The sequence below is a fragment of the Desmodus rotundus genome, chromosome 7, assembly GCF_022682495.2.
Source record: "Desmodus rotundus isolate HL8 chromosome 7, HLdesRot8A.1, whole genome shotgun sequence".
Taxonomy (NCBI): domain Eukaryota; kingdom Metazoa; phylum Chordata; class Mammalia; order Chiroptera; family Phyllostomidae; genus Desmodus; species Desmodus rotundus.
In genome coordinates, this window is record NC_071393.1 from 128,667,533 (window position 1) to 128,688,610 (window position 21,078).

At 42.9% G+C, this 21,078-nt stretch overlaps 2 protein-coding genes across 6 annotated transcripts in view; both read right to left on the reverse strand.

Moving 5' to 3' along the window:
• Positions 1-8,705, reverse strand: part of TRIP11 (thyroid hormone receptor interactor 11) — a 62,588-nt gene extending 53,883 nt beyond the window's left edge. The window contains exons 1-2 of one of the 3 annotated variants that reach the window (XM_024568319.4): positions 8,202-8,703; positions 4,334-4,395 (exon numbers count right to left, since the gene is read on the reverse strand). In XM_024568319.4, the coding sequence (XP_024424087.2) occupies positions 4,334-4,395; positions 8,202-8,328 (189 nt within the window). In that variant the 5' untranslated portion in view covers positions 8,329-8,703. Of the gene's footprint in view, positions 1-4,333; positions 4,396-8,201 lie in introns of all 3 variants that reach the window. The other 2 variants (XM_045201265.3, XM_024568321.4) reach the window with 2 other exon arrangements.
• A 3,570-nt stretch (positions 8,706-12,275) lies between these two features.
• The window catches only part of ATXN3 (ataxin 3), a 32,492-nt gene continuing 23,689 nt past the window's right edge, over positions 12,276-21,078 (reverse strand). For all 3 annotated transcript variants that reach the window (XM_024567700.3, XM_024567701.3, XM_071222076.1), the window contains one exon: positions 12,276-16,742. In XM_024567700.3, the coding sequence (XP_024423468.1) occupies positions 16,648-16,742 (95 nt within the window). In that variant the 3' untranslated portion in view covers positions 12,276-16,647. The remainder of the gene's footprint in view (positions 16,743-21,078) is intronic.

A 21,078-nucleotide genomic window follows, 5' to 3' on the forward strand; every position in this document is an offset into this window, starting at 1 on the left:
TTCCCCATCTCTGCATGCCCAGTGTCTAGCATTCGGCAGGCAGTAAATGTCTGGTAAATGAATGAACTTGATTACATGCTTAAACTTTTGTTTTGTCCCCAAACAGAACTTTTTAAAAGAATTGTTTTTTAAAAAACCTTTTGGCTTAAGTACAGACAGGAGGCCAAAGACTTCTATCACTCATCTACCCGATCCCCAGGGGCCTCTGAGGCACCTCCGCAAAAGCCAATGTGTAAACTACTTGGTTTGTAAAACTATAGTAAGAAGTACACAAAATAGTCTAAGAATACTTCAATGAATCCAGATATCATAGTCCTTTGTTTAATGATGTTGACCTATGTGAAAAAAAGACTTAAATTTTATGTACCTAAATATAAAATTACCTTAACCTATTATCATTCTCTGAAATTTGAATAAGTAGCACATAATGGAGCAAGAGAAAGGGGACACTAAAACTTTCTGCCAAAAGGAATTTATAAATTATTACAGATAACAATTAATAAGAATTCTGCTAATACAACATATCTACAAACACAGTTTAATAATGGTAACTGAGAATAAGAAAACTGATGGTGGGGAAGAAAGCTGCTGCTAGAAGGTCCTATGTTTTCTTAAATTCAAGGAATTCGTTATACTGATAGATGTAAAAACTATGATTCAGGAAGAGTATATGAATTCCCAGAGGAAATCAGTGGAGTAAATTAATGGAAAAATTCCAACACACACAAATCCTAGTTTGGGAGCCTATCTCTGGAAATGTAAGACAGATCTTGGTTACCTGAAAGAAATATTAATAAGAAACAGGACCAATGCTCACACAACTAATTACTTTCTATTCTACTGGCTGCTTTTACATGATACTGTTAACCAGAAAAACACCATGCATAACTGAAGCGATACAATATAGTGAAGTCAAAACCTACTCATAAAAATCCACTCTAAGTGTTTTAAATAAAATACCTACGGCTATTTTTTAACTATGATTAATAACTAGAACTCAAAGACTTTCAACTTGCCAATACCTAACTGGTTGTCTCCCCTCATCTCCTTAGCTCTGTGAGTCAGGAAGGCTGGTGAAGAACAGGAAAGACAGTTTTTCAGGTGGCTGACCCTGAAAAGAAACTGATCGTTCACAACACAGCAGGAGCCCTCATGGGCCACTTCCTATTACGTAGACTATGGGGCAGAGGGGGCTAGTCTGAAAGGACAGCAGAATAAACACTCAGAAAGAAGAGCAGAGAGGAACAATTATGAGAGAGGAAGACTCCTGAGGGCCTCCAGTTCTGGGTGCAGCCCCCTCCTAAAAACTGGCTATACTTTCTGCGCTTGGAATCCATGAGATGCTCATATCCTTAAATTATCCCCTTCTGCTTAACCCCCGTCACACCATCAAGGTCTACCGGAACCAACTGCAGCTCACGGGTTTCTGTTCTGAGTAGTCCTAATGATCTGAAAGGGTTGACAGTCACAACTTCCCTCCGGTTTCTCTTCAGACTTCTCTTCTCCTTCACCTTTTTAAAAAGATAAAAGCTCTCTGGAGATATCATCTTTGTATCTTTGTAGTTTTTCTTGTTGTTGTTTGCTTTATTGTACACAGCTGAAAATTCATAGTTTTCATTTTTCAACCAACAGAAAACATAAAAATATTAAACAATTATTACACAACTAAGAAGATCGATGCAGAGAGACAGAAAGCAGCATTGCAGAGTCTAACGGTTGTGGTGAAACCGAGTGTGGAAGCAAAATCTCAGCCAGGTCTTCAAATGACAACACCCTGGGAAGTTTTCTCAAACTCAAGAAGTGATGAGTGAGCAACACATTCCTAAGAACAAAAAGGAAATACAGTGTTCTCATCGTAAGAAAAGATTTTATCTCACGACGTCTTTTGACAAGGACCTGAACCTTCTCTACTGCGCTGAACAGCTAAGTGACAGCGTCCTCCCTCGTGAACACCTGGACACCTGGACACCTACTTGACACTGTTCACACACAGCCAAGTGCTGAAGATAGGTGATTGGGAGGAGAGGGGTAACATGAAAATGAACAAAAACCAGAGGACCAATCACTTAAATAGGCATTTCTAAATCTAAGAGTAAAAATGCTTTGTAGTGAGAAAAGGCATACAACTGTAATTGAATAACAATAAAAAAAAATGCTTTGTAGTTATGGAGCAAAGACAAGGCTCTTCAACAAAATCATGAGCCATTAGAGTTTGCAAAAGTACTGGGTCTAATGACACAGGCAAAGAAAAAGAACAGGAAGTAATGACAAGCTAGTCTCTTTGGAAAGCAAGTGAATCTGGAACCAGTATTTACAAGGAAAGATACACCCCGATTCAGGCATGAGAATTAACAAGCAGTAAACTGCATCCAAAGAACCTTGCCCATTTTGAGTATGCTTTTAAAACCAGAAGCATGTAGAATAAAAATGAGGATTTGCTACATGTAAGTTCTTATTAAAATGTCTAATAAAGTTTTTCACTACAACTTTATTCTTCTGTAAATTACTTTTAAAATGATTTGATATCAAAAAACTAAAAGAGCCCATTAGATCCGGATGGCACATGTAGTAACTATTTTCTCGGCACAGAGGGCTAAATACACTCAGATCAGTTGCTGTTACTTGCAACTAAAGAAACCCAATTAATTCAGTCACCTTCAAATAGTAACGTCTGTGTGCAAATCTAATTTCCTGTGGCATACACAGTGCCCTCTGTCTATCCTAAAACCTTCTAAATAGAATGCTACATTGTACACTTCCTGACAGCTTCGGTCACACTTCACCTTATTCTCTCATTGCACGGTCACATAAGGGCTTAGGGTGTGAAATGCTTATGTGCTGACTTAAGGCAAGAACCACATATAATTTAAATCACCTTTAAATAAAGCCCTTGGGAAGTCCAATAGTCTGTTTTCCTCTAGTAATTAAGTAGCTCACATTACTTTAAATAAGCAGCAAATGAAGAAGCTGGCTTTCATCTGGGAATGTGTTATACTAAAAATATATATTTCTAAACACTGGAATCGTATTTGCCATGTCGTACAATGACAGCACTATGAGATTAGACCTGAGATCAAAGAGGGGCAGAAGATTTCTATCTTCCTTCTCAAGCTCAATGCAGAGCAGACCCTCATTAAGCAGGTTAACCCTACTTACTGCCCCCCCGCAATATACACTGGCAAATTTACCCAAATTAATGCCACTACACATGTCTTGGACATAATTTTTCCTGGTGGGCCTGTAGTAAGTATTTCTCTAGGGACTACAGGAACAATTTCCTATTTCGGGCTTACAAAGAAAGAAGCTATTAAGTTCATCTGTCACTAAAGGAAATTGTCTTTACCTGATAAATTGTATTTATCAGGTAATTACAGCCAAGGTCTCTTAAGTGCCACCCAAACCTGCCATCTTCTATTGAGGCATACCACTGAAATTCCTCCTGAGAGGTCCCTCTGTTTCCAAATTCCACAATCTCATCTTGGTAACCTAGACCAGAGCTTTAAAATGCTTCTTGTGCCCTGGCTGGTGTGGCTCAGTGGATCGAGTGCTGGCCTGAAAGCCAAACTAAAATGCTTCTTGTAAGTAAATATTTTCTTATATTTAAATTCAATTTTCTCTTTGTGGGCTTACCAGATAGGAAAACATGCTTACCACAGTTCTCTAAGAATATCTTTTGCCAAACTCCTATTAGTGTTCCCTCACTGCTCTCACCCGAAGACTAAATCACTGAGTCTAGTACTTTACTGCGGATCCCACTTCAAGTCCCTTCCTTTGAGGACTTTCCTTTGCACGCTTTCCAAGTTTTCCTCACCCTTTTAAGTACAAAGTCCAAAACTAGTCACCCTGAGGCACTGACTAATAATGAAAAAGATGAAAAAATTAATTTGCTATTCCTGTATTATTAACTTCTTTGTATATAAATATCACACTTTTTTAATGTTAGGGGATTAAAAAGCTCTAGATTAAACAGAATTGCATTCTTCACATTATACTTCAATAAAGGTAGTACTGCAATTTTGCAACACTGTTAAAACAGAGTAAATCTTAGACAATAATAAATTGTTGCCACTATTATTTGTATATTTCGCAGTTTTCCTACTTCCAGCATGTAGAAGCGGAGATGAGAATATTGAATAGCAAAGTAAAGTAACATGTAAATATATCCTTCATCCAAAGGAAGATGATAATGCTTAAAAAAATTTAGATGAAGAGCAAGACATAAAGAGTGGTAAGCAGTGTATTAAAAAGAGAAGACCAAAATAAAGCATAAGTAACTTTCATGGCTTAGAAAAGGAAAAATCTAAGTTTAATAATAGTCTTTAATTTTCCTTACCTCTGATCGCAAGATTGTAACAGTGGCTTCAATTTCCTTTCTTATAGAATTAGGTAATTTTGCTACAAAAGAAATAGCAGCACATATTGAATATGTGATCAACACCATATAAATTAATAAACAGGCATTTTAATGGAAATAGATTTCACTGAGCTTTAACTAGAATGGCATGCTGACCTGTGAACATACTCAAAAGATAAGTATCACTTGATGTTACCACAACTTTCTACTGCCACAGATGTTCTGTTGTCACAAAGAGCATTCTCCTGTCTACCTTCTACACCCTAGGCCGTCTGTCTTTATCCCTCAGAAGTGTTCATTCAAGTTTGGGAAATTAAGTTTTATACAGTAAATCTCTCTGTTTAGATGAAATTTATGCAACTGGGGTTGAAGCCCTTATTTCTAACATCTTCTGCTCCCAGTACTATCAAATAATTAATGACCTATAAAGAAAGAATAAAAATACACTAAAAGAACACTTATTTCAAATAACATAGACACAATATATTTAAAACAAAACAACAGTCTGGTTTTGTACATTTTCATTTGGAAGAAGAGTCAGCAGCCAGCAGTGGCAAAACGGCACCACTGACGCTGCCAGAAAAATCACCATCCACAATACGTTTTTTCTTAGTGCTAGTATTTTCCATAGTACTTTGTAAAAAAGATTTTATTCATTTATCTTTAGAGAGAGGGGAAGAGAGGGAGAAAGAGAGGGAGAGAAACATCAATGTGTGGTTGCCTCTCACGTGGCCTCCACTGGGGACCTGGCCTGCAACCCAGGCATGTGACCCGACTGGGAATCGAACCGGCGCCTCTTTGGTTCGCAGCCCGCGCTCAATCCACTGAGCCACACCAGCCAGGGCACTCATAGCACTTTAATACTGTAAAAATAAGTTCTCTGAATTACAGCTTAAATCAAAAGAAAATACAAGTGGCATTCAATAAAAGCGACAAACCTACTCTTCTTGTTTTGAAAATCACTAGGTGGGGTTGCTTCCGTGATTGTTTATACACCTTGTTTAAAACTCTGACAGACTAATTGCTACTCAGAAGAGAGCAAATTACAATCTAATCTGTTCAGGAAGGTAATTATAGAAGCAGCAATTGTTTCAAAGAGGGATAAAAATGGTTAATGAAGACCTCCTTCTCTCCCATTCCCCCCCAAAACCATGGTCTTTTTAAGAAAAAGCGGAAATGTTATACAGAACAAAAAAGTGTTTCTCCATGAAAGAAAACAAAATGCCAGCTTCCGTTCATTAACACTTACTACTCGCTAGGCCCAGTGCTGGGCACTTTCCACTCAGGGTTTTATTTAATCCTCCCCACCTCCTGATAGGTATGAGTACCCCTACTTAACAGACAAGGAAACCCTGCCTGTTAGAGGTTAAGTACTTCATAACTGGCCAAAGATCCCACAATTTTCAATGCATGGAAGTAGAATTTCAACCCATGTCTGACTTAAAATCTCAGGTTCCCAACATTGAATACATCAGTACAGTGCTAGTTTGGTAGAACAGCAACTGTCTGATATTGTAAATATGTAAATAGCTGTACCAACAGTGCTATTTTGGAACTATTATCTTGTTCACTGGTGACACCAAATACACACTCAATAAATACTTGTATGAATAAATAATCTGTACTCTGACCCTGTTTTTAAATGATTTACAGAATCAGTAAATTAATTAGGAGTTAAGCAAGTCCCCTTTTATACGAAGGAAAACAAAAGCACTAAGCAACTTTGCAGATTTTCAATCACCAAGCAATTTTTACTGAGCATCTACTATGTACCAGGAAACATGCCGCATACTGGTAATACAAGGATAAATAAAATGCAGTACCTGGGCATCAAGGGGAGAGAGAATTTATAACTCAACAGGGTAAGTGCTGGCAGAGAGAGTTCCACAAAGTTCTGTTAGAACACAGATCCCCTGCAATCAATTCAACCTGCCATGGAGTCAGAATGGTTTCACTAACTACCTGACATGTGACCAGGGTCACACAGGAAAAAATATTTGCTAGGCAAAGAAGGACAGAGGAATAAGTAGAAGAGGAAGGGCTTCCCGTGCAGTGGCTTGAAGTTGTGCAGGCACAGAGTCCCATGTGGCCCAAGCGCTGGGTGCAAGCACGCATGCGTATGTTACTTGCACGCATGCGTATGTTACGTGCACGCGCTGGGCAACCGGAAGAGAAGGGGAGGGAACCAGAGGTAAGACTGGAAAAGGTGGGCTGAGCCCAGCTGGGTAGGTTTTTGGTCTTCCAAAACTAAGAGGTTTGAGTTTTATCCCATAATAATAGGGTCAGGAGATTCTAAAGCACATTAGTTGTAGAAGAGTAACTGGCACCACGACAGAAAATGGAGGGGAGTGGGGATGGCAGGATGGGACCGAGAAATAGTGCGTGGGGAAAATAATAGGGCTATGAACTCAGAAGTAGGAGTAATAAAGGCAAGTACAAATAAGAGAAAATTTTGGCACACGATGAACAAGATTTGGTGACCAAGTGGACGAGATGACAAAGAGGCAAAGCAAAGGTGACAAAGATTTTCTACTTTCAGAGACTGGGTAGATGGCGAAACCATTAGGACTGAGAAGGCAGGAACGTATTTGGTGGGAAGAACAAAATGAATTCCACCTTAAAAGCCTGCAGGACATCCAGTATATTTTGTTGTTTATGGTCAAAGGAATGGCAACTGTTTTCCCGTTTTCCCCTCTGCGAGAGTCAAGGAGAGATTGGTCGCTTCCTGGGTCATCCAGCCCTTCTCTGCTCCTGACCGCCCTCTCCCGCACGACCCTTTCCTTCCCACGCCCAGCCTTCCCCACCTGAGGAGCCTCCCACCAGGGGTGCCCCAGGCAGGAAAATGGGTTGAGGCAGCTCCCCAATTTTCCTCCCCTCTAAACAGACCCCACAGAAATTCTAAATGTAAATACTATCTTTTTATCAAACTAACTTTACTTCGGCCAAATAAAAATGAAGGTTCAGTTCAATGAGGATTTTAAAAATCAAACCGGAATGCTAACTTAGTAATGTATAAAGAATAAAATTGTCAAACGAACTGCTCTCACCCAAAAGACCAGCCCATTCCCTCTCTGGAAGCAGATCTAGATGGAGATGAAAGGCCTCTTTTGATATAAATACTATCTGCTGAAAGAAATAGTACTACTTCGGGAAATCAAGATAGTAATTCTCTATCGATCACCACGTAACTCTGAGTCACTATTCATTCGTAAAACAAAATGAAGACTTCAAAAATGAGTGAACATTGCTAAGGACACCCAAGAATAAAGTATCCCTTGTTCCACTTGGGCAATGGGCAAATGGGGAGAAAAACACATTTTCAGTTGGAACGCTGTGTCACCAGAATAAGCAAAAATATGAAAAACAGCGGTATTTCACCCACAGTATAGTCAAATCGGACAGGGTAAACGATACTAAATAACTTGTCAGTTACTGCAATTGTTACATAAATCGGAGAAAAAAGGGACTCTGTGTCGTACACAAATCACTTTTTTTAACTGTCAGCATAAAGAATATCAAAATGAGTTCCGCCCCCAAATTCAGGGCAAAGTAAGCGGTGGGCGTGGATGAACCAAACAAAATCAAACTCGACTGGACGCCGGAGCGGTGTCGCTCCGCTCGGAGCGATCCAGCGTATTTAAAGGGAGAACGAGAACTCTCCTCCGGACGCCGGGGGTCTCGCATCCGAGCAAATCGGCCAGGAAGAGGCAAAGGAAGTGTAAGGGGGAAAAAAGGGCGGAGTGACACTCTTCCGCCACCCGTCCACGTCTCCTGACGGATGGACGTGGCGACCAAACGGGCGCTCCCGGGTCCCAGAACAGCCCTCCCCCACCGCTCCAGCTGTTACCTTCCACTTCCTCCGCTTCTTCCATCAGCATATCCTTGGTAAAATTTGAAATCTGCCCAGTGAGGGAAGCCAGGCTGCCCCCTACATGGCCCAACCCGGAGCCGAGGCTCCCAAGCCAGGACGACATCGCTGCGGGTTAGAGAACGACCCAGTCCGCTCCGAGAAAAGCGTCCAGCACCGTCGGACGACCCCGCCAAATGTCGACGAAAGGCTTCCTTCGCTCCAAAATCTACGCGCTCAGGATTCGACAGCACAATGCGGGTTCCTAGGCAACGCCAGCTGCGGGGGCTCCCCCCAACGTCCGGCCCCGCACAGAAACGCGGAGGCCAGGCCCGAGCCTTCACCGCGGGCCCGCCCCCCGCGGCACAGTGCCCCCCGCGGGCCGCGGCTCGTCCCACGGCGTCCCACCGTCCAGGCTGGGCCACCCCTTCCTCTGGCTTAGTGACTCTCCCCAGTCCCGTGGGCAACTCCTGCCAACTCGACGCCGACCGCCATGACACCCACTCGCAACGCGGCAGCGGACCATAGAGACGCGCCGCGGCGGCATAGAAGGGCCGCGCGGAGCCGGCGGACGTGTCCTGGGCGCAAGGGAGCGTGGGATCGCGGAGGACCGAGAGCGGTCGGCAGGGGTCGCCGCGTTCCGCCGAGGGCGGGGCCGGCTTCCAGCACGCCCACCGCCGGGTGCGCGGCGGGGCGGCCCTGTCAGCAGGCCGGGGTTGTGTGTCTGGCGGAGCCGAGCCTCAGTGGGCGTGCCCCCGAAGCTGGCGTTGCTCGGGAGCCCCGTGGACTCGCTGTGCTGGTCAACCCCGAGTGTTTTAATTCCGACACCCGCGGAGGCGGTGGCGCGGGGAGACGCGGGGGTCGCGGATCGCAGGTTTCTGTATCCAGTATCCGGCAGCTCCTGCAGGGCTGCGCGGCAGGTGCTGGGGATGCACCGAAAGGACAGATTGCAAATTCAAGCGTCCAGGCAGGCAACACACATATGGGTTACCTTTTATAGCAGAAGTTTTCTCTGCTGGCTTTCCAGCTCAAGGTTGAAACCCTGCCTTCCTGAATATGGGAAGATCTTTAACCATGAAGCCAGATTAACCAATGAAGTTAAAAACACAGACCACCTTTTCCCCAAATAACTCATCAGAGGACAGCACTGGCAACTTAGTACGGAAGAAACGCTATTCTAATGGAAACTTGCCTGTTGCCCCTGAAAAGGGACCAGGACTGAGGCCAGTCTGCCCTGGCATGGTCTGGAATGTGTGGGTTCTTGACTTTGTGTAGGAAAAATGTCATGACCTGAGTCCAGGTGATTTTGAGAGTATGTTTATTAAAGCTGGGGATGGTTAAACAGAGGAAAGGTTTACGATGGGAGAGGCAAGTTCCCAACAACAGGCCTGAGCCTGGACTGCGCTGCCTGGACTCAGGAATGGAAGTCACAGGAACAAAAGTGAGCCACGCTGGGCTTCGTGGACTCAGGAGAGAAACTTAGAGAGGAAAGAAGGGCCTTTGGAGACAGTTCAGGAGATGAGCCTGGGATGAGGTGGTGCTGCCTGCTGCTCCTCCAGTTGCAAGTCTCAGTGGGGCCTCTTAGAGCTTAGGAGAAAGAGCGCAAAAGTGTATGCCTGAGGAAAGGGGGGCATGGGGTGTGTTCCAGAGCACGTGCTGGGTCCTCTGTCTTGAGGGTTCTTACCTGTTTTCTAAAGGCAGGAAGGAGTTTTAGGAGGTTCCTCAAGGGAAGGTCTCAACAGAATATTCAACAGCTTTCCAGGAGTGGCCTTTAATATGCTGATACATTGAAATGAGCTTCTAGGGGTGTTTGGGATCATTTTCTGGTCAGCTTCACTGCTTTACTTTTATCTTGGATTTGTCCAGCCCAAATTGGTTTTTTGGTTATTGTTATATATTCTCCTGACTTCCTCTATTCTGGGGTTTGGCTGGCACTAATGGCATCGGCTGGGTCTCTGTTATCCATCTCCCTGGCCAGGGTGATTTAAGTAAGCTACTCACTCTCTGGTTGCGGAGGAGAGGTATGTGCTATTTGCTCCTAAGTGTCCTTGGTTAGGCAAGAGAAGATCTTGCAGTTTATTCGTAGGCTGATAATTGCTTGTCTGTCTTTAACTATCTTGTGTCAATTTTCTTCATTCCCCTTGCCAGGGAATTTTCCTGGCTTCTTACTATCCTGCCTCACTATGGTGTTAGTGGCACTTGATGTTACACAAATTGCACGCACCTGAGTATCCTGCCTTGTTTGCTTTCCTCCTTAAAGGAAGGTCACGTGATGTACACGCTATTGCTGCAATGGTATGAGGACACAAATTACCTGGCCAGAGAGACTGCTACACTTTGTTTTGATAAGAAGAGGGTAGGTCTGCAGGTCTTTTGAGCGTTCGGCCAATGCACTGCATTTTTTCTTCTCCTTGATGTTATTCACAGGCGGGGCTAGCACAGGTGGCACTGTTTGTGACTGGAACATGGCAATGCCTCCGGGAGTTGGAATCTGACGGCACCAGGCCACGGAAGGTCTCCCTGAAATTGACGTGGTTTTAAAAGAACACTTGCATCTCGTTCTGGAAGTGTTTATTGCACGTTTGCCCACGGGTGCAGACTCGGGCTGACTGCCTGTGTCTGTCACTTGTTAGCTTGCATGACCTTGAGTAGGCTACTTAACTTCTCTGTGCATCAATTTATTTGTGAGATGACCTCCCTCAGCAGTGCAATAGCATTTCAGTTAATTTCCGTGGGCTGTCTAGGCATACAATCATTCCAGCAAATAGTAATTTGGCATCATCCCTTCCGATGGCTACACATATTATTCCCTGTAATGGCACGTTGACGGGAATGGAGGTTCACTTGAGGGTAACTGGAGTGAGGGGGCTAAACAGCTTTGGGAAGGCTCGACTCAAACACTGAGAGGCTGAGGGCCGAGTGAACAGCTGTTATCCAGGTGCTATGAGGTCCTGGACTAGGAGTGGCTGAGAAAGACAGATGTTAATCACTACAGGTGATGATGTGGATTAACAACCAAAATGATACAACCAAAAGGTTTCAAAACTGAACTAGTTGTCTGATGGTGATGAAAACAACTGCACAGAATTAACAGGAAACACGAAACGCACAATTGAGCAGTGGGAGTCTGGACTAAAATCCTGACCGGACATGGGTTAGACATCTTTAGTGTCCAACATCCAGCCAGTGTTTTGGGCTACTTGAGGTGGACCTGGCATGCTCTTTGGTAGAGGATGCAGTTAAAACGGCTTTAACATTTTTTTTTTAAGGTTTGAGAATATTCTAGCAAGTGGCGCCAGAATGCCTGGTGAAATAAAATATAAACACAATCCATACTTACCTTTGTTTATTAAGCCTTATACAGTAAGATTTTGTGTACATCCCAAGTTCACCTCTTGTTCACTACGTGCTAGCTTCTTCGGACTTCTCTGCTCATCAGAGATAAGCAGCCACCCCCCACCTCAGGGCCATCAGGCTTGCCGTTTCCTCAGGACAGTTTGGTGGCACCATGCCTTTGCATGGCTGTCACATCAACTAACTAAGGCTAAAATGGATATACAACCCTCATAACATTGGAGGATTCTATAATCCTCCATCAGTCCAGGAGGAGTCCAATTGTTAGCTGGATTCTGGTGTCCGGAGTTGGATAAAATAAGGAAAAACCGGTACTCTTAAAAATTGTTACTGATGTGATTTGGCCCTCAGGGTTAAAAAAGAGCCAACATTTAAAGTTTAATTTCAAATGAAAACGTGGGATTCTTAGCTTCGTAGAAAAGATCAGTGGCTCCAGCAATGAAGGGCCCTTTGGCAGCAGTTAGCTGGAACAGAGCACCACGGGGCTCCCCTGGCCTGCTTCACTCCACTCTGGAGTCCCAGAAATGATGCTTCTCCAACTCCACTCTGCACATGAATCCCCTGGGCATTGTGTTAAAAACGCAGGTTCACGGTAACTCCAGAGTGTGGCCCAAAGCTCTGCACTTACGAAAATTTCTCAGGTGGTGCAAATGCGTCTGGTCCTCCACCCAAACTCTGAATAGTAAGGCTATGAATGAACACCACAAACAAAAACGAAAATAAAAAAGCAAACATCTTTATTTAATAATCTTTGATATTTAAAATACAACTTATCGAACACCCACACCCACAGTAGAATCCTCAGTGTCCAACAGTGCTTTGGGAGCCCAGCTCTCCTTGGGGCCAGACAGCAAGGCCTGCGTGCCGACAGCACAAGAACTCGGAGAGGGGCGCCTCGGAAGGGCTGCAGAACCGAGTCCTGAGCAAACGGCACTGTCACAGTGCGCTTGGGTCATGGCCAAAAGACAATGCATTTTACTTCAGGTGTTTTTTGAACTTGAATTTCAAATAAGGTATTTATACAGAAGAGTAATTTTTAAAGTTAGTCCTAGTAACCCAGTGTTGTAGCAAGTAGATAAGCACATTCAAACGCATGTTTTCCTCTCTAGAGGCATGGATACATAGACCAGACTGACAGCTGTCAGAGGGAAGAGGGATTGGGGGGCTGGATGAAAGAAGGTGAAAGGACTAAGTGGAAGAACAAAAAAAGCATACATAACCCACAGACACAGACAACAGGGTCGTGTCAGCCAGAGGGGAAGGGGGAGCACTAAGTGGAGGTGGGCAAAGGCCGGATTGAATGGGGACAGAAAAGAGACTTTGTCCGGGTGACGGGCACACTATGTATTGTGCAGGTGGTGTTTTGCTGAGTCGTGGACTTGAAACCTGTATGGTTTTGTGAACCAATGTCACCCCAGTAAATTCAATTTAAAACCACCACCCTGGAAACACTCACCTTTGAACTAGGGAAGAAGCAACTGAAGTGCTTCCTCAACAAATCAGGAATTTCCAAATAGATTTCACTACTGCTCCCTGCTCCTTTCTGAGTCCACAGTCTTAAGATATTGATACATTATTAATTTAGCATGCCAACTACTGTGTATTTAAAAATGATGTTACTAACATTGATTCTTAAAATTCCAGATCATTTTGGGAAAAAAACTAAAACAGTAAAGGTTTTACTCATATTTAAAAAAAATCAAAATTCAAGAACTAACCAACCATGTCAATCTTCTCATTCATGAAAGCAGAATGGAACAAAAAACATTTTTATGTATAAGACTTTAAAAAACAATACAAGCCAGTTCACTTCTTTAGCAAAAGATGCTGATTATAAAGGGACCAGGAATGAAGGAAAGTTTTTATTTGAAACTATGAAAGATCATTTACACTACTCAGATGGTTAGTTGATTCAGTCTGGTTTTTCTCGGTTAAGATCACATACATAACATCTCTATGCTTGTCTGGGCCCAGGCATAACAACTTACTCTGAAAGTAGTGGTCATAAGCCTCTCTAACATCGGCTCAAGTTTTTAATAGGAAGTCATCAATAGTAATTATTGAATCTTAAGAATTTAAAACACTAAGTTTTTCAACTGCAGATATCTAAGTTCCTGTATTTTGCTTATGTACGGAATCAGTTCTTTTTTGAGTGTGCACAGGTTCAGTGGGCCAATCTGAAGCCGTGTAGTGAACCTTGGCACTGGCATGACACTCTTTAAGCATGCAGACGTTAAATATGTGACTGACTTTACTGAACCTGATATTCAAGGAAACAACGTAGGCTCTTGGTAGTTTTGCCTCTGACGATTCTCCACTAGTTTTGAGCTTATCTTTTCATTAACTTTGGCATGAATAGTCTTATTTAAGTAAAATCAAGTTTTAAGGGGGAAAAAAAAGCACCTCCTTAAATATTCTGTGAATTGTAAATTATTTGGCCAAGATCTTGGAGTTGAAGTGGAGTTCACCTGTAGCAACCGTTTCAAACAATGTACAATACAGAAATGTTTATAAGTTAATTACTGTAAAAATGTATATTGATGGTTTTAGATCAGAAGTTAACTATTCTGAACTTTTAAAACATAAAAAACTACTTAGTAAATCTATGACATCTCAAAATATGAAAGTGGCGTTTCTAAAGCTTGTTTAAACTTTACTTATAACGCTAGCATTGCCACTGTATGTATGTTATCCTGGTAATACAAACTATACATTAGAAAATGATACCAAGAGTTTAAATGTTAAACAGTACAGTGTTCCCAATTAGTAAAACAGAATGGAAATCTCAATATAAAGTCGTTAGCAGGACAGTTACGGTAAATTTCATTGTTCTGGACTTTCTTGCAGGTGGTTTATTGTAAATAGCTGTTCCTGACATGTGACCCATAGTTTTGTGTGACTTTTAAATTTTCTGATATTGTGGTTATGAGCATTGGCATCTTTTCATACTGGCCAATCAATGGTGTTGCAATGTTCAATTAAATTTAAGCCAATCTAAACAAGATGGCAGTTTACAAGTGAATCTGTAACTCTCTGCCAAATGTAACAATGTCACACAAACAAAATAAACACATTCAAATGTATCCAGTGTGTGCTCAGTTTTGCTTTTAAAAAATCCTTAACAAATGAAGGTCAACATACCTTATTTCCTTAAAGGCTTTAACAAGGGTATGTAATATAAGAACTTTATAAACTCTAAGGTTAAAACTTGTGCATATTTGTTTCCTCATTTTTCTATTAGATAGTTCATCAATTAAAGTGTATGAAAAGTTTTATGTAAGTCTCCAGTGGGAAAAGGTAAGGCCAAATACATACTCTCGTTTGTGTACCTTGAGAGTAGTATATAACTCTAACATCCCTTGCAGTTCCAAATTCTTGTGATTCTCTGAAACATTTTCAGTTGTCAAAAGAAAACTAGATTTTAAAGTAAAACTGTCTAATTTTATGTAAGGAAAACTCCAGGAAATTTCATTTGGCACAAAATAATGACTAAAAAAGTCTGCCTCTTTCCAAGAAAAAGCTGTATCAAAATCATAAATAAAGGCATTTTCTCATCTTTTTGCTCAGCAATAAATCCGAGATCCAAAACCTTCCCTGATAAAACGTGTGCTGCACACACCAGTGCGCAACAGACCACACCTTAATTTTCCAAGTCGCCGGCTGAAATTACTTCCTAACTTTTAGTGTATGAATAACTCAACATCCAGAAGGGCTTCCAAAGGGAATAGAGAATGAGGGATGCAAAGTAGATGACAGAATCTAAAATGCCCATTTCAGAAAGACACGGTTAATTTTCCCCTAAATCATCCCATTGCATGGACCTAGTGAGAAGCTCTGTGTGCATCCTAACTAAAGACTCTTATCAAAACTAAAGACTTTCTTATTTACAGACCCATTCAGTACTGTGTGACTTCTAGAATTCTTAAGCTATTTTAAACATGATGCAAGTGTTAGGTCACAGTACAAATTTAAGCACATTTTTGTTAGTAACTTGTTTCCATGTCCACATCATCATCTCTGGCAAGCTATTCCTGTCGGAGGATGAACGGCAGAGGCAGACATCTACGTTCCAGGACTCAGCTGCAAACAGAACAGAGAGCGCCAGTCACGAGAGAAAACATGAAATGAATCTGCTACTAAAGCTGAAGGCCAAGTGTTGTCTCTCACGCATTCACGGCGGGCATTACGTGTCGTCTGACGACAGAAGGAAACTCGCTTGCATTCTGTGCTTGTTTTTCTCGGCCAGCAGAGGAAATAGGGAGGTGCTGAACAGAGGTTCCCGACACGGCTGCAAAGCTCTGACAAAACTGGAGACATTCACAGAGCACCTGGGACAGGGCGGGCTCACACTTTGTAAAAATGCTCATTTCTTCTTAAATACTTGTGCAGAACTGATTTCAGAGTTTAGGAATGCGCCAGAATCATGAAATAATGAACCCATCATGGAGGCCTTAAAAAGCAAAACCTGAAGAGAGAGAACTCTTTTAGAAGAGTTGTAGAAAAATTATAAAAACCAGGCAGCGGAGAAACTGTGACCAGAGCCTCGATGCAGGAGAAAACACCCAAGCGCACAGCACGCGGGGCAGGGAGGACGCCCCTCCTTCTGGAGCCGTTACTCGCATCCACACAGGAAGAGTCACTGTCCTGAAAGGCTACTTCAGTATGAGACATGAAGTAAGTATCTGGTGATGACGGCGAGCCAATTACCTACACAGCAGGGGGAAGAAAACAAAATGTATGGAAAAGTTCTGTGGCAAGAACTTATTAGTTGGTCTGCAAAAAGATCCAAGAAAAATGCCCTAACTTTCAACGTTAGATATTGCACACTCAAAAACAAAAAAGGAACATTTAAAAAAACTATTTTTAATTTCTTTAATTGCTGAATGCCTCTTTGGCTAGGATTTGAAGGATCATCATTTAGTCCTTTCACTGACACATTTTTCCACTCTCTCATCTTTTTCTTTGCAAACCACCTCCAAGTCTTATGTCCTCTGGTAGACAGTCCTCTCTGGCGCACGATCCAAATGGGCCCCATGCTTGAATCACACAGGATAATGCTGGGAAGTACGGGTACGTTAGAGATTTGTAGAAGTTATTTTTTTTCTTCTGTTATGAAATTATTTCTAACAGTTTCTAAAGACATGGTCACAGCTGCCTGAAGCATGTCTTCTTCACTCATAGTGTCACCTGTTGGGAAAGAAAATACACATATTTCTTAGTCATTTCTGGAAAATTATCAGTTATCAAAAGACAAGCTCTTCAAAAATCTATTTCTGTCTGACTAGTTTCCTTTTTTGATTTTTAAAAATTTACATACAGTAAAATTCACTCTTTTACAGTTTGATAAGTTTGGACAAATGCACACAGTTGACACACCACCATCACCACCCAGATACAGAAGGGTTACATTGTCCCCCCACCCCCACCCCCACCCCCCAACTCAAATTACCCCACACTGCCCCTCTGTGGCCCATCCCCACCCCTAATCCTAGGCAAGCGCAGATACATTCTCTGCGCTAGTTTGCCTTTCCCTGCGTGCCAACATAAATGGATGGTCGGTATGCCTGGAGCCTTTTGAGGGAGGCTTCTTCACTTAGCACAGTGCAGTTAAGCTTTGTTGTGTAACAGTTCATTACTTAAAAAGAAGTTTTGAAACATTTATTCACAGAAGTTGCAAAGCTAGTTCAGACAGAACCCTGGTGCACGTCACCCAATTTCACCCAGTCTTGTGTAAGTGTAGCTCACACCAAAACCTGGCTGTTGACATTGGGACAACGTAGTGCATAGTTCTATGGTATCTGATCTCAAGTGTGGCTTGTGTGACCACCACCACCACCACCAAGACAGGGAACTGTGACAGCCCCACAAAAACCTACCCCCTGCTACCCCTTTATATTCACACCTACTACTCTCCCGGCTACCTCCCCTAAATGCAGGCAACCACTCAGTTGTCCCCCGCTTCATGAATCTCACTTTCAGATGGTTACCCAACCAGAAGCATACAGTGTAGGACCCTTGGAGGCCGTTTTTCTGTTTGCACTCAGCGTAACGCCCTTGAGAGCCATCCAAGTTGTTGCATGCATTAACAGTTGGCCTCTCCCTTTTTAAAAATGTTTTTTATTTTTATTTTGAGAGTGTATTTATTAAAGCTGGGGATGGTGAGCCCTGGCTGGTGTGGCTCATTGGATTGGGCATCATCCAGCAAACTGAGAGGTTGCCGGTTTGAATCCCGGTCACGGCACATGCCTGGGTTGCAGGCCAGGTCCCTGTTTGGGGGTGTACAAGAGGCAACCAATGGATGGTTCTCTCACACACCGATGTTTCTCTTCTTCTTTTTCCCTCCCTCGCCCCCTCTCTAACAGTAAATAAATAAAACCTTAAAAAAATAAAAGCTGGGCATGGTAAAACAAAGTAAGGGCTTAGGATAGACTCAACAGGACCAAGCCTAGGCAGGGCTGCTTTGGCTCACTGAGGAGTCAGAGAAAAGGGGGCCTTGGAGATGGGTTTGGGGGTCAGCCTGGGATGTGCTTCTCCCCTGCTGCAAGTCTTATAGTAGGGACTTTCACTGTTTTTTAAAAAACTATGCGCCCGAGAGAAGGGCACAGCCGTGCTCCAAGGAGGGTGCCAACAGTTGTTTTCTTTTCAATCCTGAGCAGTATTCCAGTGTGGATGTACTAGTTCATTTAACCATTCACCCCCTATAGGACATTTTGCTTGTTTCCAGTTTTTAGTTATGACAAATAAAGCTACCGTGAATGTTCATGTACAGGGTTTTGCACGGACAAGTTTTCATTTCTCTGGGATAAATGCCCAGGAGTGTAACTGCTGGGTTGTATGGTTAGTGTATGTTCAATTTATAAAGAAACTGCCAAATCATTTTCCAGAGTAGCTGTACCAGTTCAAATGAAATGGAGAAACCTGATCTCCCTTTATATTCCTTTACTCCTCAGCTTACAATTGCCTTAAATATTTCCTCTATATACACTACAAACCAAATAAATGTTATGATTCTTGCTTTAATCATCAAACATAACTTAGAAAACTCAAAAGGAAAGTGTATTGTGTTTACCCATATTTTTATTTTTATTTTTTTCCTCTCCCTTAAGTTCTAAGTTTACTTTGTTAATGATTTCCGTTTAGAGAACTTGGTTTAGCCATTAGAGCAGGTCTGCTGTGACAAATTCTCTAATTTCCCCTTCATTCCTAAAGGAAATTGTCACCAGACACAGAAGTCTGGATTGAGTTCTTTTCTTTCAGCACTTGAAAAATGAGCCATTTCCTCTGGCCGCCAAGACCTCAGACGAGAAATCTGCTGTCACGTAAACTGCTATACGTTAAGGTATTTCTAGCTGGCTTTAAGATTTTTTGTCTCGTTTTCAGAGATTAGATTATCTGTGTCTTGGTGTGGACTTCTCTGGGTTTTGCCTGTTTGAGGTCCACTAATCTTGAATCTGTAGGTTTCTATTTTCTCCCAAATTTGGAGAATTTTCAGTCATTATTTCTTCAAATACTTTTTTAGTCCACCCCCTTTCTCAGCTCCTTCCCGGATTTCCATGGCAAAACTGTTCAATCTTTTATTATAGTCCCACAAGTCTCAAAGAGTGTTAATTTTTTTCCAGTATAATTGCTCGGAATGGGTGATTTCTATTGCTCTGTTTTCAGGTTTGCCGATTCTTTCCTGCCCTTCCATTTGCATGTTGGGCCCACCCACTGAGTTTAAAATTTCAGTTACTGTTATTTTTCAGTTCTAAAAGTTCCATTTGGTTCTTCTTCACAGCTTCTAGTTCTTCCCTAAGGCTATTTTTCATTTGTTTCAAGAATGTTTGTAATTGTTCACTGTAGCATTTGTATGATGGCTGCTTTAAAAATCCGTGTCAGAAAATTCTAACATCAGTGCCACCTTGGTTGACGGTGTCTGTTAACCATCTTTGTTCTTCAAGTTGAAGTTTTCCTGGCTCTTGGAATGACACGTGATTTTTGATGGAATCCAGGACATCTGGGTATTCATTAGAAGACTGGGGGTCTTACCTAAATCTTCGCTTTTAGCTGGCCTCCTCTGACACAGCGCCAGTGGGGGAGAGGGAGCGCCCCCTTACCACTGCCAGATTTGGCGGGGGGGTGCCTGTGTGATCATAACTGCTAAGCACAGGTGCAGGCTCTGGCTTCCCAGTGCCCTCCGCTGGCAGCTGCCTGACTGGGAGGTAGGAACGCCTTGCTACGGTTTCTCAGCCACACTGTGGGGGTGGCCTCGTTACTGCCTCAGATCAGTGACAGCCCTGAATCTCCACTATGTCGCCCCTGATACCACCTAGGCAGGAAGGCAGAGGGGCGCCTCTATTGTGGGTGCAAGTCCAGGCTCCCTATGACCACTAACAGCAGGGTGAAGGCGGCCTGCTGTCTCCTGGAGGAAGTAGTGCCGCTCCCCACTTGGCTTCCTCTGACACCACCTTGGCCAGGGGATGGGGGTTTGGGGCGGGGCCTCCTGACGGCCAGGCAGGGATACAAGTCGAGGCTCCCATTTGTCGGGTAAGGTGGCAATGCAGTCAGTTTATTTACCTAGCCCAGTCCGGCTGGACTAGTGTTCATTATCTGAAAGTTTCCATCTTGCTAGGTGGTCCCTTTTGGCTACACAGGACAGGCTTTCCTTGGGGTTTTCTTCTTGGTTTACGCCTGGGGCTCCTCCAGCATGAAGTCTGTGACCAATGGACAGACGAGGCCAAAAGAAAACCCAGGTCACTCACCACTGCGTCAGCCTCTAGGCCGAGCTTCCTAGTCTACCTTGTCTTTTCTTTACCTTTCTGATTCTCCTGTTTGCTTAATACAGATGCCTGGGGTTAGCTGAAGAAGTACCATTCCATTCCTTTTTACTGCCAATACAGTCCACTGTTTGAAGTGCCACAAGCTGTGCAGCCACTTTCAGTCCCAGCTGAAAGACAGCGTTCGGGCAGGCCCCGGCTTGAGGCAATCACGAATGAAGCTGCTGTACGCACTCACACGCAAGACTTCTGTGACCCGCAGTTTTCTTTCCTTGAGTGTACACCTGGGGGGGACTACGGGGTCACAGGGTTTAGTTGAAGTTTACCAACACTAAACTGTGTTCCGGAGGTGCCGTGCCATTTTACACCAACAACGTGTGAGAGTCCCAGCTGCTCTGACCCTCGCCAGCCTTCGGTGCTGTCCATTTTATTTTCTTATTAAACCGTTCTCACAGGTGTGTAATGGTATCTCCATGTAGTTTTAATTTGTATTTCCCTAATGATGAGTGATGTTGACTGTATTTTTATGTGCTTATTTGTCACCCATATATTTTATTTGGTGAAGTGTCTGTTCAAATCCTTTGCCCATTTTTGTGTTGTTTTCTCATCTCAGCATTGAGAGTTCTTTACACCTTCTGCTTAGAAGTCTTTTGTCATAAACGGTTTTCCACTCAACTTCTGCTACCAATAACTGGCCACTTTAACACTTACTACGTAAGGCCCATAATGGTACTACTACCAAGGCCCAGTATGGAACTCTAGACTGC